This window comes from Nannospalax galili, unplaced genomic scaffold (genome assembly GCF_000622305.1).
Source record: "Nannospalax galili isolate Female #2095 unplaced genomic scaffold, S.galili_v1.0 scaffold1141, whole genome shotgun sequence".
Classification (NCBI taxonomy): domain Eukaryota; kingdom Metazoa; phylum Chordata; class Mammalia; order Rodentia; family Spalacidae; genus Nannospalax; species Nannospalax galili.
Window position 1 is genome coordinate 421,606 of NW_008345269.1, and position 18,917 is coordinate 440,522.

General features: G+C 46.2%; 1 protein-coding gene across 5 annotated transcripts in view; it reads right to left on the bottom strand.

The window, feature by feature from the left end:
* Positions 1 to 18,917, bottom strand: part of Fam13c (family with sequence similarity 13 member C) — a 113,661-nt gene that overhangs the window by 68,186 nt on the left and 26,558 nt on the right. For all 5 annotated transcript variants that reach the window (XM_008841444.3, XM_008841442.3, XM_008841443.3 and 2 more), the window contains one exon: positions 3,704 to 3,822. In XM_008841444.3, the coding sequence (XP_008839666.1) occupies positions 3,704 to 3,822 (119 nt within the window). The remainder of the gene's footprint in view (positions 1 to 3,703; positions 3,823 to 18,917) is intronic.

Genomic DNA, 18,917 nt, shown 5'->3' on the forward strand with positions numbered 1-18,917 from the left:
GAGGAGGACTATGAGGAGACATGAGCACAGGGGAGGACTGTGAGGAGACATGTGAGCACAGGGGAGGACTGTGAGGAGACATGTGAGCACAGGGGAGGACTGTGAGGAGACATGTGAGCACAGGGGAGGACTGTGAGGAGACATGTGAGCACAGGGGAGGACTGTGAGGAGACAAAGGACACGTGAGCACAGGGGAGGATTGTGAGGAGACATGTGAGCACAGGGGAGGACTGTGAGGAGACATGTGAGCACAGAGGAGGATTGTGAGGAGACATGAGCACAGGGGAGGACTGTGAGTAGACATGTGAGCAGAGAGGAGGACTGTGAGGAGACGTGTGAGCACAGGGGCGGACTGTGAGGAGAAATTGAGCACAGGGGAGGACTGTGAGGAGACATGTGAGCACAGGGGAGGACTGTGAGGAGACATGTGAGCACAGGGGAGGACTGTGAGGAGACATGTGAGCACAGGGGAGGACTGTGAGGAGACATGTGAGCACAGGGGAGGACTGTGAGGAGACATGTGAGCACAGGGGAGGACTGTGAGGAGACATGTGAGCACAGGGGAGGACTGTGAGGAGACATGTGAGCACAGGGGAGGACTGTGAGGAGACATGTGAGCACAGGGGAGGACTGTGAGGAGACATGTGAGCACAGGGGAGGACTGTGAGGAGACATGTGAGCACAGGGGAGGACTGTGAGGAGACATGTGAGCACAGGGGAGGACTGTGAGGAGACATGTGAGCACAGGGGAGGACTGTGAGGAGACATGTGAGCACAGGGGAGGACTGTGAGGAGACATGTGAGCACAGGGGAGGACTGTGAGGAGACATGTGAGCACAGGGGAGGACTGTGAGGAGACATGTGAGCACAGGGGAGGACTGTGAGGAGACATGTGAGCACAGGGGAGGACTGTGAGGAGACATGTGAGCACAGGGGAGGACTGTGAGGAGACATGTGAGCACAGGGGAGGACTGTGAGGAGACATGTGAGCACAGGGGAGGACTGTGAGGAGACATGTGAGCACAGGGGAGGACTGTGAGGAGACATGTGAGCACAGGGGAGGACTGTGAGGAGACATGTGAGCACAGGGGAGGACTATGAGGAGACATGTGAGCACAGGGGAGGACTGTGAGGACACATGTGAGGGACACATGTGAGCACAGAGGAGGATTGTGAGGAGACATGAGCACAGGGGAGGACTGTGAGTAGACATGTGAGCAGAGAGGAGGACTGTGAGGAGACGTGTGAGCACAGGGGAGGACTGTGAGGAGACATGTGAGCTGTCTGACTCAAAGACATGTTTAGCTACAATCTCATTTCACTAATTCATCACATTTCATATTCCCTGGCATATTTGAAGATTTTTTTTTTTTTAATATTCCATTAGAGTGTCCCTGGGCGATGCCACCAGGATGGTAATAAATATCCCAGTTGAGTTGAAGGTCACTAGCCTAATCCAAATTCACACTCCAATAGGACTAGTCATTACTGGTACAACACTGTCCTGACCTGTGTGTTAACATGAGATACTGTGACTGCTCACAGTGGTGCACAGAACATTCTGGCATCCTGCCAGATCCCACGAAAGACATGAACATGGGGCGTGGAGGCCAGGAGGAGGACAAGAGAAGCAGGTGCTTGGGCCTGCTGCTGAAGGAGAGGAGACAGCCTGCTGGAGACAGGAACACAGCCTCGCTTAATGAAAAAAGGCTTACTAGACACTCAGTACCTGGCTTTTTTCTCAGAACGAAGAGATGGACCAGGAATTTCCCGTGTGTGTCTTTTTGGTTCAACTATCACCTCTGAGAGTTTGTGCAATGCTTAACTCGCGGCCCCAATCATGTAAGAACTGTCGTTCTTTATGGTCCCTCCTAGAGCAATCCGACTTAACCCTGTCACCGCTTAACCAGTCACATGAAAATGATCAGCACTGAATTGCATTCGTTTTCTGACCACAGTAAAAGTCTCAGTGAGTAGCAAAACCATAGACAGGACATAAAACAGTTTTAGGTTTATTGAACATGAGAAGCTTAACCGTTAATATCATTTCCCCCCATCAGCCTCTCCTAAAAGTCCGCCCCCAAAGGACCACCGTATGTTCTACAAGCGTGGATGGTTTAGCTTTGCAGTCTGTTTGTTTTCTTTTCCTTCCTACTGTTTTGGAAATGTGCGTGGGAACCAGTTGACCTTACTCTTCCTGAGAAGCAGTCATCGGGCTGCGGGGAGAGGGGGCTGTCATTGCCTCGCAGAGTCCAGGCAGCTGAAAGACCTGTGTTACTCCACAGTCTCAAACAGGAGGGACAGAGTCCTTGTCAGTGAGGAGGTAACATGGAGCCAACAGGCATCACCTCAGGTCAACAAGGATCAGGCAGAGGATGGCACTGGGCCTGAGTATAGTAGTTACTTTTCTTACTGCTGAGGACAAATTCCTACAAGAAGCAACGTAAGGAAGGAGGGCTTACTTGGGCTCACAGCCTGAGAAGGAATAAAGCCTGTCATAGCGCATGGTAACGGGAGCCGGAGACTACGGGCCACACTGCATCCACAGTCAGGAAGCAAAGAGACGACAGGAAGTAGCGCCAGGCTCTAAAACCTCAAGGCCTGCCCCCAGTGACCACTTCCTCTAGCAATGTCCCACATCAAAAAGGGTCCACAGCCTTCCAGAACGTCACACCAAACTCTACACCTGTTGTGGGGGACGTTGTACATTCAAACTACAACACAGAGTCCAGAGTTTTCTCATGTCCACCTTGGGGTTCCCACCCACCCTTGGGGCAGCTGTGATTCTAAGTTTAATATGTTGGGCATTTTAGAGCATGGTTACACAGTACAATGTTCTATGAAGCTGTTGACTTAGACTGTGCTACCTTGGAAAACCAAATTCTAAAGGTCACACTCAGAAGTCTAGCATTCCCTGCTCCACGTGAGGGCTGTGTTTACACCCAGCACAGGATCCTACAAAGACAGCTCCACACCTCGCACTTGAATCCCTTCTTCTGTGACCTTCCACAGACAGTTGTCATGCCAGGCTCCCAGCAGAACGCCTTACCAACCTTTTGCAGGCAGCATTCTGCCCACATCCTCGCCCTGGATTCAGGGCTGTCTCCAGGTCTAGTGGGCCAGAGGCCAGCCCTGGGTTGATTCCAGGCGGAGGCCACTCAACACCACGCATGGCCCACCTGTCCTGCCGCACTCACGCTGTAAGCTCATATTCTAGCTCAGCTCTTTTTATTTGCGCATGATCAGGAAAGTGCCTTGATGCTCCTCGGCCTTGCTCCATGAATCGGGACACAGAGAACGACCAAATGAGAATGACCAAATGAGAGCACAGGTGAAACGCAATTGGCATGTGACTAAAAACACAGCCGTTGTGGGCTGGGAACATCACAGATCATAGATAATCCCTAATCTTCTCTGCCTTGGGACTAAGGGATGAACAAATGAAGTCAGAATTTCTCTCCAAAAGCAGACCTACCACCCTATCCTCCCCGAGCATTAGGGCTGATGGTGTTCAAATGGGAGATGAGAAAGGTTGTTTGTATTTCTCTTTAATACAATGATTCTTCTTTGAGGCCCTTCTGACTGATCATTGTAAGGAACAAAGTCAGGAAGCCTTGACTCACATGCAGGTGGCAGGCACACAGGTTAGCACATGTGGGAAGCAAACCCCAGGCTCAGTGTCACTTTTGAACAAAGGGCTCACCTTGGTTGAAGTCGCACTGTTTCCTGGCACCTAACGATGTTGTTTTGTGGACTCTCATGAGCTGGTGTCCCCACTCTGCCCTGGCACTCCGACTGGCTAGACACCACGTGCTCTGTCTCCTGCAAGATGAAAAAGTCGCAGTCAATTCCATAGCTAGGATCAGCACAACACAGGGCAATGGCCACATACCACACTCTGCTGACTGCATTGTGGGAAGGGAGCCAACTCAATGCCCAAATCGAACAAGCATATTTCTCCCAGCTGGTAGGTGCTCTAAGATTATAGGAGAAGGCGGGGGCGGGAGGGGGATTCCATTTCCAAAAATATAAGTTAGCAGACAAGAATCTTCTAGGCATCAAAAATGACTGTAGAGATTAGAGAAATAGCGCAACGTGTGGAGAACTTGCTGCTCTTGCAGAGGGCCTGTGTCAATTCCCAGCACCCACATCAGGTGGCTCACATACACCTGTAACTCCAGCCCTGCCCGACTCAACTCGTTTTAGTCTGCACAGGCACCTGCACTCATATACACAGTCACACGCCGACACACACACACACACACACACACACACACACACACACAATTAAAGGGTAAAAATCATATGCTTTTTAAAAACAACTTTATAGACATCGTGAAGATATATCTATAAATATAATTTACAGAAAGATTTACAGCATATACTAATTTTATAAAGAAAACATATATGAACATACACACACACACACACACACACACACACACACAAAGATTGGGATGATTTAAACTAAAATCTTCGCAGTGATAAGTTCTGAGGTGTTATTTTTGGTCTGCATGGATTTTCTAAATTTTGTGCAGTAGAAAGATGTTATTTATAAGAAGAATAAATTTAAAGTAGTCTGAAACATAAGAAACACCCATGTCCCAAGTCCCAAATGTGCCTGAACTCTCTCCACTGGCAGGTGTGTAACTATCACCACTAGCTACCCAGCCTCCAAATAAACTCTGACTCTGGGCATTTATGATGCAATTTAACGCAGAAACTTCAGGAGTGCTAGCTCAAGAGGATATCACAAACACATCCCAACTACAGCTAATGAGGATTTAATACACAGACATACACAAAAATGGAAGATCTATGATCAGCATGTGAATTCCTGTAGTCTTTACACTGTAACAAGCCTGTGACAAATTCCTTTTAGAATAGAAGAGTCCCTCTTTGCCTAATGAATGAGATAGAAGATGCGAATCCAAGCACAATTCAGTAACTCTACATGACAGTCACACACAATCAAGTTATTTGATACATGCAGTGATTCACATCTGTGAAGTACACTGTGGTGATAAGAGAGACCCAGCCTCTACCAGGTAGGTATGTGTCAAAAGCCATCCGTCAGATGCAGTACAAGCCATTGCCTCCCAAGCATCAGGAGCCTCTAAGGGGAAACATGTATGAGCGCCATCCTTTAAGAGGTAAGGTGGGGAAGAAGCAAGGCTAAGGGATGAAGAAGGTGCAGTGAGATCCTTTCTTTAATCTTCCAGCTGGCAGACTCAGGCAAGAACACCTCTGCGTGAAAAGTTCTGTTCATGTTCACTGGCTCTCTACACTCAGTAGTTGCTGATGAAAGTTTCTGTAGTTACTCAAATACTGGCAAAAGTTTCCCAACACAAAGGTCTTTAAGGGAGCTCGCTCTGCTTGGTACTAAGCATGTAGCCTTGGCAAATCACAAAACTATTTGGGTTTCCTCATCCGTAATTGGGGGTAATCTCTCCAATCTCACAAGCTGTTAAGCAAAATGTCATTTGAATCTCTTTCAGTGCTTTCAAACAACGAGAAGCACATTCCTCTCACAAAAAGCCCTGCAGTGTTCTCATGCTTAGGGAATGCTTGCCGGAGAGTTCAGCAAGACAGACCTTCCTTCATTACGGAACATTCGTTTTAGGTTTCTATATGAATATCATTATCATTTTAAACACCTTTTTGCTTTGTTACTGTTTTGAGACAAGGTCTTTTTCTGTAGCCCAGGCTGGCCTCAAACTCACAATACTCCTGTATCAGCCTCCCAGTGTTACAATTACACGCATGTACCATGATGTCTGGCTTAAGCATCATTTTCTGAAGCCCCAATGCCTATAGGCCTGACATGTGGCTCCTCTAATCTCTAAGTTGTTTAAATCAAAATTTATCATTTTATTAAAGCTTTGCCCTTCGGAAAGAACAATTTGCTTTCTGTCACAGAGTTTTAATCTACTTCCTTAATCTTCCAATCCTTTGAGAAGGGCTGGGGAGACCATGAACTTCTGACTGCCTTGGATCTAATAACGATTTATCTTAGAGGGACTCTTGAGAAAGTGCTCCTGTAATCTCAGATCAGGGACCTCAAAGCATTATAAGAGCTCTTCTCTACAATGGGTGAATAAGGAGCATCTGGGGGCAGATACAGATAAGTCCCTGAGTGAAATGGAAAAAAAAAAAAAGTAGCACCATCAGACGCTACTTTGGTCTGATGAGATTTCAAACCTCAAGATGTTATGGAATGGGGAAATAAAAACATACTCATATAAACCTCAAGTAGTGACAAGCACAGCCAGCTCTGGTGTGAGGGAGTATGTGTGACAATAATGACAGGCAGCTCTTTCTCATGCCCAAAAGTTAAATAAAGTCCCCAAACTGATTTCTCAAAGCTCCTAAGATCAGAAACTCAAATGTAGCCTCTCTCCGAAAATACTGAATGTGTCACTTCCTTATAAAGCTTATGATAAGCCTGGAATGCCTCTTGTTCATTAAACCAAAAAAAGGAATATTTTTAGTTGAGTCTCTCATTATCTTTACAAGGACTGACCCTGTGGGGGCCAACAGCTCCAGCAGGACTCAACGTGGGAATCCACGAACCTGCAAATGAGTCTCAGAGGCCCCCAGACATCAGAGAGTAGAAACAAGACCCCTCCCCACTGTGTAATGAGAAGTAATAGCTGATTCCTATTAACTGTAGGCCTTGTTACACAACAGAAAAATGAAACAGCCACCTCTCCTGTAATCCAGGCTCTCGTTAGTGATAGAAAGCTACCATCTGTTTGTTAAAATAGTAGCTTTTCAGTGGGAAATGCGACATTAAATGTACCCATCGATTTTCAGGTCCATTCCAGTAAGAAGGGAAGACCCAAGAAGCTATGTGGATGTTGACGCTGAGGAACGACAGTACGTGCCCTACAGAGCCTGGCCAGGCGAGTGACAGAAGTCTCGTTGAAATGAACACCCAGACAGCAACTCCAAGAGGTTCATCTGAAGGGTCAAAAAGCTCTCAGGCATAGAAGAAAAAAGCCCAAACCTCAGAGCTGCTCTACTGTGTGTGTACACGTGTGGATGTGTGAGTGCGTGTGTGGTGTATGGGTGTGTCTGTGTGTGTGAGAGATGGTATGTGTACATGTGGTTGCAGATACACCCCCCAGTGTGTGTACATGTGGAGGGCAGACCTTGATTTTGCACGCCTTCTACTATGTCCCTTATTTTTGAGACATGGCTTCCCACTGAACCTGGTTTTGGTTTGGTTAGGATGGCTGGCCAGCAAGCCCTCAGGGCCCACAGACTCACAGTACCGTGCCTGGCTTTTACAGCATGCTGGGATCTGAACCCAGGCCTCTTGCTTGCACAGCAAGTACTTTACCCACTGAACCATCTCCCAGGCCTTGTCGCTCTGCTTTTAAAAGTCATTCCATGCTTTATTTTGTTAATAGCTTCCAAAGATACGTGCTTCTGTCTGCCTTTTCTTCATGAAGATATAAAGGAAACCTCTAAAACAGGGACAACAGTGCTCAATCCAATTTATCTTCCTCTACATCAGGGCATTAGCCAGACATACGAGAGACCAGGGTTTACCCCTTAGTAAGTTCACATGTCTGCTCCAGTTGGACTGGACCACCTGGCCAGGGTCAAGACAGACCAAGGATGCCCAAAACGAAAGTCCTCAAACAAGAAATGTCCTATGTGTACAGGACTGGCCACTAATTCTCTCCCATCCCCACCAATGTCTCATATGGGGACAACATCTGGCCAAGCACCAGGGACACGTGTTACCTTCACCCACTTCAGCTTCATCACATCCTTGGAATTCTCTAACACTTACCTCAGAAGTTCTAGAACTCTAAAGAATGGAGTGTATCCCGAAACAATTGAAATACATTTTTCACTTTAAAGACCCCTGTAGAGGGGCTGGAGAGATGACTCAGCGGTTAAGAGCACTGGCTGTTCTTGCACAGGACCTGGGTTCAATTCCCAGCACCCACATGGCTGCTAACTACTGTCTGTAACTCCAGGGGATCCGACACCCTCCTCTGACCTCCTCGGGTACTGCATGACATAGGTACACTTACACACATGCAGGCAATGCACTCATACACATGATAAAAATAATAAATAAAATATTTTTTAAACCCTATGGACACCAGGGCTGGAGAGATGGCTCAGCAGTTAAGAGCACCAACTGCTCTCTTGCAGAGGACCCAGGTTCAATTCCCAGCACCCACATGGCGGCTACAAACCGTCCTTAACTCCAGTTCTAGGGGAATGTGAAGCTCTCTCCTGACCTCGGTAGCATTGCATGACACGGGTACACTCACATACATGCAGGCAATACACTTACTACACACATAAAATAAAAATAATAAAATATTTTTTAAAACCCCTATGGATACCAACCACTCTGACAGAATGCTAGATTCCTGCCTCACCCCCACCTCCTACTTCCCCACCTCCAGAATTTAACTTCCATCGTTTGACAGAAGTTACAATGTGAGACTCTCTGTGTCACTGCATCAGTCAAGCTGTCAGGCCCAAGCAGAGGAAGAAGAAAAAGGAAAGGAGAAGCTAAGACCCTCGCTCTGTCTGCCTTCCTGCCCCCTGGCTGGGTGGCACAGTCTCAGAACCTACATCTTTTCCTGCCCCCAGACCTCTTCCTCAACCCTAACCCTTCCTAAGGTGTCAAATCCAGCCTCAGTGGTGTGGTCTGTTAGCTGTCTGCTATGTGTGAAGACCATCAAGTCAACTGTGACCTGAGATATCTTATGAAAGCTGCCCCCGACCCAGATGGCATGTGGGCCACTGTGTGATCTACGAGGAGGGGCTAGGGTGGTGACCAAGGTGAAGAGAAAGGGGCTACTAACGGAAGAGGCTCAAAAACCCCAGCTCAGGTACAGTAAAATTAGTTAGGCCTCAGCACATAGTCAGTACCTTCCTTGCTGTGACCAAATACCTGACAAAAAGCTACTGCAAGGAGGAAAGGTCTGTGTGGGCCCCTGCTCTGAGGGTCATGACGGGCGGTGGAGGGGCTTGGGGCATCGCTGAGGCTGCGTGCTCACATCCTCACGGATCTGGAGGCAGAGCAGTGTCTTTTTCCATGTACCCCTCTTATTCAGTCTGGGTCTCCTAACTACTCATAATCAGGATGCATCTTCCCTTCTCTCTGGAAACACCCTCCCAGACACACCCATCGTGACTCCTACGTGAGTCTAAGTTCAGTCAAGCGGACAGTAGAGACGAACCATCACGGCAAGAGTGGCTAAATGCAATGTGTTAACCCTGTGGAAATTCTCATGAGTTCAGCTGACTATTTAAGCATTTGGAGAATTTAGATTTGCCACAATGACGTCCAAAGTTTCAGATGCTTCCAGCTTCTCTGGTTGGTACAAATTTATGGCTTAGGAGAATTTTCCATCCTCGTCCCAATTCTTGCCCGTCTACTGTAGCTGAAATCAAAATGGCACAGCTGTACCTCAAATAGACACTTTCTAAATCTTCATCAAAATCCTAAGCTTTTATTTTCTCATACTTGAGACTTTTCTTGTGTCCATTCTAGTCCAATGTTGATAAAACTTTATCTTCAACTGTTGTCCTAGGTCTTAAAGTGAATGGTTTGGTAACTAATCATAACTGCTCACGATGTCTTGGATTTAGGGAGCATTTGCTTCTCTGGCTACGGGTACCACGTGAAAGAGCTCCATACCTGGGAATGGCAGGAAGCAGAAGGGAGAGAATTAAAAATCTGCTGTGCGCCTCCTCCCAGTTCTTACCTGCTTAACATCTCTGAAAGTGACTTCATATCCCTTTGGATAAGAGGGAAATTGCATCCCCTGATTAAAAGACCTACTGGAGGCTGGTGAGATGGCTCAGCAGATAAAGGTATCTGCCACACAAGCCTAGAGCCGTGAGTTTGAAACCCAGGACCCATCCATGTAAAGGTAGAAGGAGAAAACTGACTCCACAAAGTTGTACACACATACAGACACACACAGACACACCACTAACAATAGTTTTTTAAATCCTTTAAAAGAGCTGTCAGATGGCTGAAGAAGAAGGAATTCAATTTCCTCCAAATCAGCGTGGACAAAGGACCTGGGGAGACGGCTCAGTGGGTAGAGCGACTACTGTGCAAGTGTGAAAACCCGAGCTTGAATCTCCAGAACCTGTGCAGATACAGGTAGTGTGTGTCTACAACCCCAGTGCTCCTGTGGTGAAATGGGAGGTGGACACAGGTGAATACTGGAAGCCTGGGGGTCAGGGAGCCTGGCATGCACCGCAGTAAAGGAGAGACCCTGTCTCAAACAAGGCAGAGGGTAATGACTAACCGCTGAGGCTGTTCTTTGACCTCCACACACGCTGTGGATCACACACACACACACACACACACACACACACACACACACATGTTTAAATGTGGATCTTAGGGGAAAAGAGATGGGGGATAGTAGTTAAAAGTACTTGTTGCTCTTTCTGACCTAGGTTAGGTTCTTAGCAGCCACATCAGTCAACAACTCTGGTTTCAGAGATCCAACACCCTCTTCTGGCCTCCACGGACATTGTATGCACATGATGCACGTACATACATACAGGCACACATACATATAAAATAATAAACACAAATAAATCCCTTATCTCCCATCTGTGACACTCAGGTTTCCTGTGTATTTGCCTTGTTGAATAAATTCCTAGTAGAAAATGGGCATACAGATTGTGTTGTAGATCTTACCTGCTTTCCAAATCTACTAACAGTCACTGAATTTCTCAACTAAACTAGGCAATTTCTGTTTTGTTTTGTTTTTTATTTTTTGAGATAAAGTCTCACTATTCAGGTCCAGCTGGCCTGGAACTCATTATGTAGACCAGGCTGGCCTTAAACTCACAGAGATCTACCTGCCTCTGCCTCCCTAGTGACTACTAGGATTAAAGGTGTGCACCACCATACCCAGTCAGCTAGGTTAAAACTTCCATTTCCTCATTTAGAACCTGGAGGTTGGCTTTCATCTCTCAGTTCTTTCCAATAAGAAAAAGAAACAACAACAACAACAAAAAAGATAACTTACCAGATCAGAAAGATTGCCTTTTATGCAAGAGATGCGCTCCTAAAGACCTTGAAAAATATTTATGACATTTATGTATTTTAAGACCATTCCCATGATGTATTTCTGTTCACCAAATAAAGTGCAAATGTTCCAATAAAATAAACACTGCTTATAATTTAACAGGCCCCAAATCTTTGAAATTACATAGCTTTTTTATTAAGTTTAGGAAAACTGTATTATTTCACGTTGTTTACATTAGCAGTCAATAATGTCAATTCAATATTTAATTCAAAATTGAATAAAATGGGACCACACTGTATTACCCTAGTGAGCTACAGAGCCCATATCCTAAGACTAATCTCCTAATGCAAAATCAGAATTCCTCCAGTCATCTTTCAGTGACCTGTCTGCTACAGAACGGAGAGACAGCCCAAGCAATCCTGTGAAGAATTACACTTTGTGACACTAACAGCTGGCTTGGCGGTAGCCAAGGGTGAAGTCAGTGCAGAGTGGGCCTTCAGGAGTACTTGTTTTCCTTCTCTGCAGCATGTGGAAAAAGGACAGTGAGAGACAGAGGTAAAAATGCTGAGCTCTTTTCTTCAATGTCCTTGCAGGGATGGGGGAGGGGGTGAGCTCCCCTGGGTACTTTGACAACAGGCAGCCCCAAATCTAGCCTAGATCTCCTGGAATCTTCCTGCCTCTTCCCTCTGAGGAGTGAGGCCTTGCACCGGCCTCCAGCTCTGATTGCATAACCTTGCTGAGTCAACAGAAGGTTCCAAATAAAACAAAGCAGGGAAGAAAGCTAGAGGCAAAGGCCCTGCTGCTCGCTCTCCAGTACAGACTGACTATGCCTAGCCTCTCATAGGCTCCTGTGAGGATCACTATGGTAACTGTAGGAGGTGGAGCTTAGCTGGAAGAGGGAAGGCCCTGCAGGCATGTCTCAGGGGCACACTAGCCCTGGCCCTTCCTGTCTGCTTCTCATCTACCAAGAACAGAGCGGCCTCTGCCCTACAACCCCACCACCGTATGTTCTGCCCAAGTCCGTGGGGCCAAGGGACCATGGACTGAATGCCCCAAGAAAACTGTGGGCCAAAATAAATCTTTCCTCCTGAGTTGTTTCTGTCAGATACTGAGTCTGTGATGCAATTTAACCCATACATACATCCCATAATAGCACAGGGGGTTCTAACTACAATGCTGAACCCCAAATTTACTTTCACTGACATCTGAACCAAGCTGATCCCTGAAAGCTGATGAAGCTCCCTGGACCTGGATGCTGTAATGCAGGATTCAGGAACTGGTCATCTCTGCAGCTTTATGGGGTCCTGGGTTTCTGGTTACAGTTTTTCATCATTCAAATACTTTATTTGAATTGTCAAATATGGCACAGTCTGTGTTCTTTCTTCCTAGTTCCTGCTCCCAGGGAGCTCACAATCTAGTACTACCAAGATGGGTGATGCTGACAAAGATCACAGACAGCCAGTACAGCACAATACAGCCAATTTGACTATGGGGTGAAGATGCACGTGGGAGACACATTGGGAAGACACCAAGCCCTGTTATGGGGAGAAATGTCATAGAAAGGTAAAGGGACATCATCCAGAAGAGACAGAAGACATTAAGAAAGAATGTTCCAGGGGCTGGAGAGATGGCTCTAAGGTTAAGAGCACAGACTTGTCCATGGACACTTGCACTCATGTGTATATTCTCACACAGAGACACACACATACATATAATTAAAGATGAAAGAAATTATAAAAAGCATATTTCGAGGCATGCACATTTCAGTGGGAGCATGCCATGTTCACGGCACTCAGAGAGGGTGGACTCCGAGCTGGAGTCAAAGGTAGGCATGAGGGCCAATGAGGAGGCAAGTCACAGGCTGAAAACAGATTGCAAAACACTGTGTGAAGACCTACGAATCCTGAAGAGTGTGGACTGTAGTCTGAAGGGAAGCCACTGGATATTACGCATGTTTGAATTTGCACAACGGAGGCTCTCACACGTGAGGCTTAGCAGGTGAAAGGGCCGGGAGAAGACAGGCGGCCAGCCAGACAGCTTCCCAAGCAAGAGATAACTGGCCCTGGATCACAGAGGAGACGGCCATCAGTGCAGACGGTAAAGATGTAGAAAGACACAGCCTGGAGATTGGCAGGAAGTGACAAGTGAGCCTATGTCAAGCTGGGAAATGAGACATTCTCACTGCTGCTCCCGAAGAGGGATATAGGGAGAAAGATGCTTGGGCTGCCCACAGGCCTCGGGAAAGGCCATGGCCAACAGATGAGCTGGCACCTCAGAGACCGATCAGGACTGGGATGACAGATTCAGGGAAACTGAGACAGTGATGGAGACAACAGTCAGTATGCATCAAGAGCCTGTGAGAATGACCAGGCGTCCCTGAGGAACGCCAGTGGGGTTACCCAGTCAGAAAGTGCACAGAGAACTGCGAGTGCACTCATGTGACCGATGATTCACTATTCTATTAAAAGCAAACCTGGGGCCACCGAGATGGCTCAGTGGGTGGGAGTGCTTGCTGCCAAGCCTGAGGACCTGAGTTTGATCCCCAGGACCCCACATGGTAGATGAACAATACCAATCGCCTCAAGTTGTCATCCGACCTCCACACAGGTGCTGTGGCATCTACGCCCCCCCACATTAAATAAATAAATAAAATAAATTAATAATAAGTAAATAAATAAAATGTAAATTTTTAAATTAAAAGTAAACCTGGAGCAAGCAGGCCTGGGGCTCACGCCTGTAATCCTAGCACTTGGGCTGAGGCAGGGAGAATCTCAGCAGCCTGGACTAGCCTAGGCTACAGAGTGAGACCCGGTCTCCAAGAGACAAACATATCAAATATAAACTTGAAGAACAATGTGTATGAAGATCGAATGTTGGAGAGCTTGGAGAGACCCCTGCATACTTCAGCTGTTTATGTGGAGTGTGTTGATCTATAAATCACTGAACTACATGAATTGTTTAATGAGCATAAGCTTACTTTTATCATTGAAAATATGGAAATTACTTTTTAAAAATTTAAGGAGCAAGCAGATGGAAGGTAGACTGGGAAGAAACAATGGACAATGGCTGGTCAGGGAAAGTTCCAGAAGGAAGCATATCCATTTCACATTCCAATGCAATGCTAAAGAATTTTAACTTGATAAGGAAAATCAAGAGTAAAGAAAATTAAATATTAGTCAAAGTACGCTCAGCAATATGACTTTTAAGATGTTATAAATGTTTTTAAAAAGTAGACATCACAATTTTATAGTGTTCAAATCATCACAAAGACAGAATTTCCAAAAGCAAGGACTCAAAAATCATGGCTACAGGGCTACAGAGATCGCTCAGAGGTTAAGAGCGCTTCCTGAAGGCCTGAGCTCCATTCCCAGCACCCACATTGAGCAGCTCACAACCACATATAACTCCAGCTCCAGGGAATCCGATGCCCTCTTCTGACATCCACAGGTACACACACACAAACACACACACACACACACACACACACACACACACGGCATTTGGGGGTGGGTGGACGGACGCACACACGCATATAAATAAAATAAATCTTTCAAAAACATCATGGGTACTGGTACACCTCAGGCAGTGAATCTGCTGGTGAACCCCAGCCTTCCTGACGCACTGGGCAGGCCCCACTGCAGAGCTCTGACAGGAAGAAACAAGGCACCTGGGACAATGGCCCTCCCATCCACAGGGCTTCTCCTCCCTTTCACAAAAGCTGGTGAAGTATTTTGACTTTCAAAAATTATTATAATGCTAAGAATAGGAAATGCTAATCTCTGTTATTTTAATGTAAATTTAAAATATATAATGAATAACCACCCTTTCATAGAGACTTAAAACTCCTTAAAGCCCTTTATGTAGCACAGAGGATTGTTTTCCCAAGGAAAAAGCTTTTTTAATTCCCCCCTTGGCTGAAAAAGCCCATTGAGATGGGATCTCTACCATGTTATTTTCTGAAATTATTAAACTTCATGTTTTTTTTTTCCTTTTAAACAGCTTTCAGTAGCTCATTTCACAAACTCCCTTGTTTATTTTGTTTAGTAAGAATTAAATGTCTCTAGTCCCAAAGAAGTCATGAGAAAAATCCAAACTACCATCACAAAAATTATCTGGTAGTTTCCAAAATTACCCAGTAGTCCATTAAACCCCTGGGCCAACCGGAGGACACGGAGGGGTCCTCAGTTTCAAAGTCCCAGGGGCACTAATTCTAGCAATGGGTGATAGCTGAGCTTCTCCATGGCTAATTCAGACATGTACTGAGTGCTTTTTCTCTTGCTGGACAAGAATGTCCATTGTGGACAATGAATGTGCACTTCAGTCACAAGTAAAACAAATTCCACAAAAGAATCAACAGAAATAAAGACACTATAGGCTTCTGAAGAGCTGGGCAGATCCATCTGCACATCCTGTCTCCGGGGAGCTTGCCTGCTCCCTGACCACCCCCTGCCTCACACCTTTTGCTCAATCAGTGCCTCACTTCATTCCAGGTGTAGGCCTTAGGCCCAGCATGTTCATATCCCATGGGTCCTGGACTGTCTACCTCACAGTCCATTTCCCCCTATGATAAGGGCCACCCCCCCCCTTCCTTTCTCTCTTGTTTGGGACTCCCCTCTCATTCTCTGGAGCGTTTAATTCTGCACAGCTTTGTTTCAGTACACACAGAATCCGTGTGCTTAGAGCATGTCCCAGGTTATATGAATTTTGGGGGGAGAGATAAATAGCTACCCACCCCCAGATAAGGTACCAACAACAGAAACAAACTTTCTGCCAAGTCTAGCTTGGCGAATCAATGAGTTTAGCTGGGGTTACTTAGAGGAGCGTGATTTGTGGGCAGCTATACCAATAAATTAAAACCTTTCTCCCGGCAACAATTAACTGTCTATAAATCCTTGGGAAGGAGCAGAGCTTCAGGAGTCCCTCCGTAGTGGCCATTAACTAACTACAAATTCTGGGGGAATTGATAAGCCCTCTCCTCTAGTGACTGTTAATCCTGGGGTGGGGGAGTCCTTTCCTCTAAGCAACCAGTAACTGTCTATAGAAACTTAAAGAGTGCTCCTCCCTAGCAACCATTAATTGTCCAAAAAACCTTGACAAGAGGCTCAGGAGCCCCGCCCCACTAGCAAACGGCACCTAACTATAAATCTGGATGGAAGAGCCAGGCTCACAAGCTGCTCCCCCTAGCAAGCATTAACTGCCTAGATGTCTTCAAAGAAGGGTAGGGTCTTGTGAAGCTCTCCCCCTGGCAACCATTAACTGCCTCCTTATCTTCAGGGGAGGGTGGAGCCTTGTGAGTCCCGCCCCCTCCATGATGGACAGCTAATGGGCCCAATCTTCGAAGGTCGCCTGCTGACACTGCTGTGGAGAGTTCAGGAGGGTAATGGCTAGGTTATACATGCCTGAGGTCAGCACCCACAATGGTCCCCCAATCTAAAACATAAGCATCCCAAGGAGAGTGTCTGACTGGCCTTCCTGTCACTCAAGCTCCAGCACTTTGCAAAGCATTTATCTTTTCAGTCAATCACAACAGGTCCACTTCTTTGTGGCACAATCAGTTGTGCATCTAGACAGACAGACAGACAGACAGACAGACAGACAGACAGACACACACACACACACACACACACACGCTGAGAATTAGCAAATCAAAGTGCTCAGAGGTGACTCCTCTTCACTGAGAACGAGGAAGACTAAGAAGAATGCTTGACCTCGTGTGTCCTGTTGGAGACGTTTTGTTTGGGCCCAGGGATGAAAAGGCACGATTATCTGGTAAGATAAGGGTGGACCTAAGCTAGTAGTTCTCCAAAATTGACTCTGGAGAAAGTTCAATTATGGGTGAGACCTAGCTCAATGGCAGTTCCGGGAGACATCCAGAGGAGAGGGTGCTGTCCAGGTTTGGACCCACTCTTAAAAAATGGAACTTAAAAAGCAGGCTATGTATTCAGGTATAACTGTAATGTGGCACGGCAATGCCCCAAATTTGGACTTCTTTAAAGGAAAGGCCAGTTGACTTATTTCTGGAATACTACACCCATCTTTACCAGTTTTCTCCTTGCTTATTTACATGTATGTGGGATGAGTAGGGAAGCCTGGCCTCAGGTCAGGCCTTGAACAGCTGCTTTTCTGAATAAATCAGAAGCTGCCAGCCACTCACTGCAGCGGGCATTGACCCCAGCAAACTTTTCTAGCCACATTCCCTGCATTAGCATAACTTATCAAGGATGTATCTTAAATGAGGGCACTTGGGTGTTTGGAAAATTTCCCTAAAGTGTTCCTTCTGTCTACCTTTTTGTTATGTCTAACAATTTTTCATAGATGATCTTGTAAATTCAAACCACACATTTTTTTTAGAAATATTGAGCACATTTAAATCCGCCAGCCTTCAGTTTAGTTTGTTTAGATAGGGCTAAACTAAACAAGGCATTAGGCGTGTCTAGCCCTCGACACTCTAAGCAAGCGTCTGTATCAAGGGACACATGTGCCTTCCTTTCCATTGAACCAGTCACTGAAGATTTTGAGACCAGCCTAAACTGCCCTTGCAAAATGTAGAACGTTTCACACGAAAGAGAATCACGCCATTCCAATGGTCCCCTTTTAAAGACGTGGTGGAAGCGTCGATCTCCCCTGCTTTACATATACCTCATGGCTTTCTTCATTGTGTCTTCCTTTTGATGGAGGTTATAGAAGGCAGAGGAAAGAGTAAAAATCAAATTATCTCAGAAACCAGGGATGCTTACATGGATTTCAATGTTCCAGAAACTTACTGAAGAAACACTACGACTAGGATGAGAATAAACAAAGATTAGAAATAAAATACTATGCACTGGACTCTAGCAAGCTAAAAATAAATTAACTGAAAATATTCTAAGCTATCTCCACAGGATTGACATTGAAAGTATTGGTATCTTAGGATCTCAGACTTTATTTGCAGTTATGATTTCATGTCCTGTTTAGCAGTAATACACAGATGCCCAGTCTTTAACATTAAGGGAACAGTACCTTCAGCAATACTCAAGACGTAAGGCTTTGGAAAAGAATTTCTATAAAGGCCCAAGATCCTAACTTCCTCTTGCAATGTTGGCACAAACAGGACCAATTCTAAGAGCGTGGCCTCAACAGAGCCTGCACAGATGGCTTCTGAAGAAGAAATCTTAGGTCCTGAATGCACCTCCCATGCTCACCTCCCTCTGGCTACCTTCAAGAAAGCAGCAACCCACCCTTGACTGCCCACTGACATGAATTAATTCCAAACACAGGGCACTCCCTTGGCAGGAGTCCTGCATGACTGACCCTCCTGTAATGGGGAAACCCACCCCAAACCTGCCCAAGATGACAGTCTCAGCCCCAAACCCCTTTCCCCTCCTCAAGAGGAGAAAAACATAAGAACCCTGGGTCTGTAAGAGAGGGTGTGCCCTCCTCCAGATCCCAGGCTGCGAGGAGGTGTGCCCTCCTCCAGCCCCCAGGCCTGGGTGTGTGCAGGGAGAGACATCTCAGGTATATTCTCTAATAAACCTATTTGGCACCGTTGTTTGGTTTTCCCTCTCACTTTCCATTTCCTAACAGCTTCTGTGTTTATAATGCAGGGAGAGACATCTCAGGTATATTCTCTAATAAACCTATTTGGCACCATTGTTTGGTTTTCCCTCTCACTTTCCATTTCCTAACAGCTTCTGTGTTTATATTCCCAGATAAGTCTTCCATCAAACTCTGTTAGGGTTTATCTGTTAAGCATCCTCTGAAGAGGATATACAGAAAGGCTTGGTCCCCAGAGCCTTTAAGAGGTGGGACCTTAGCCAGACATGGTGGCACACGCCTATAGTCCCAGCACTCAGGAGGCAGAAGCAGGCGAATCTCTGTGAGTTCAAGGCCAGCCTGCTCTAC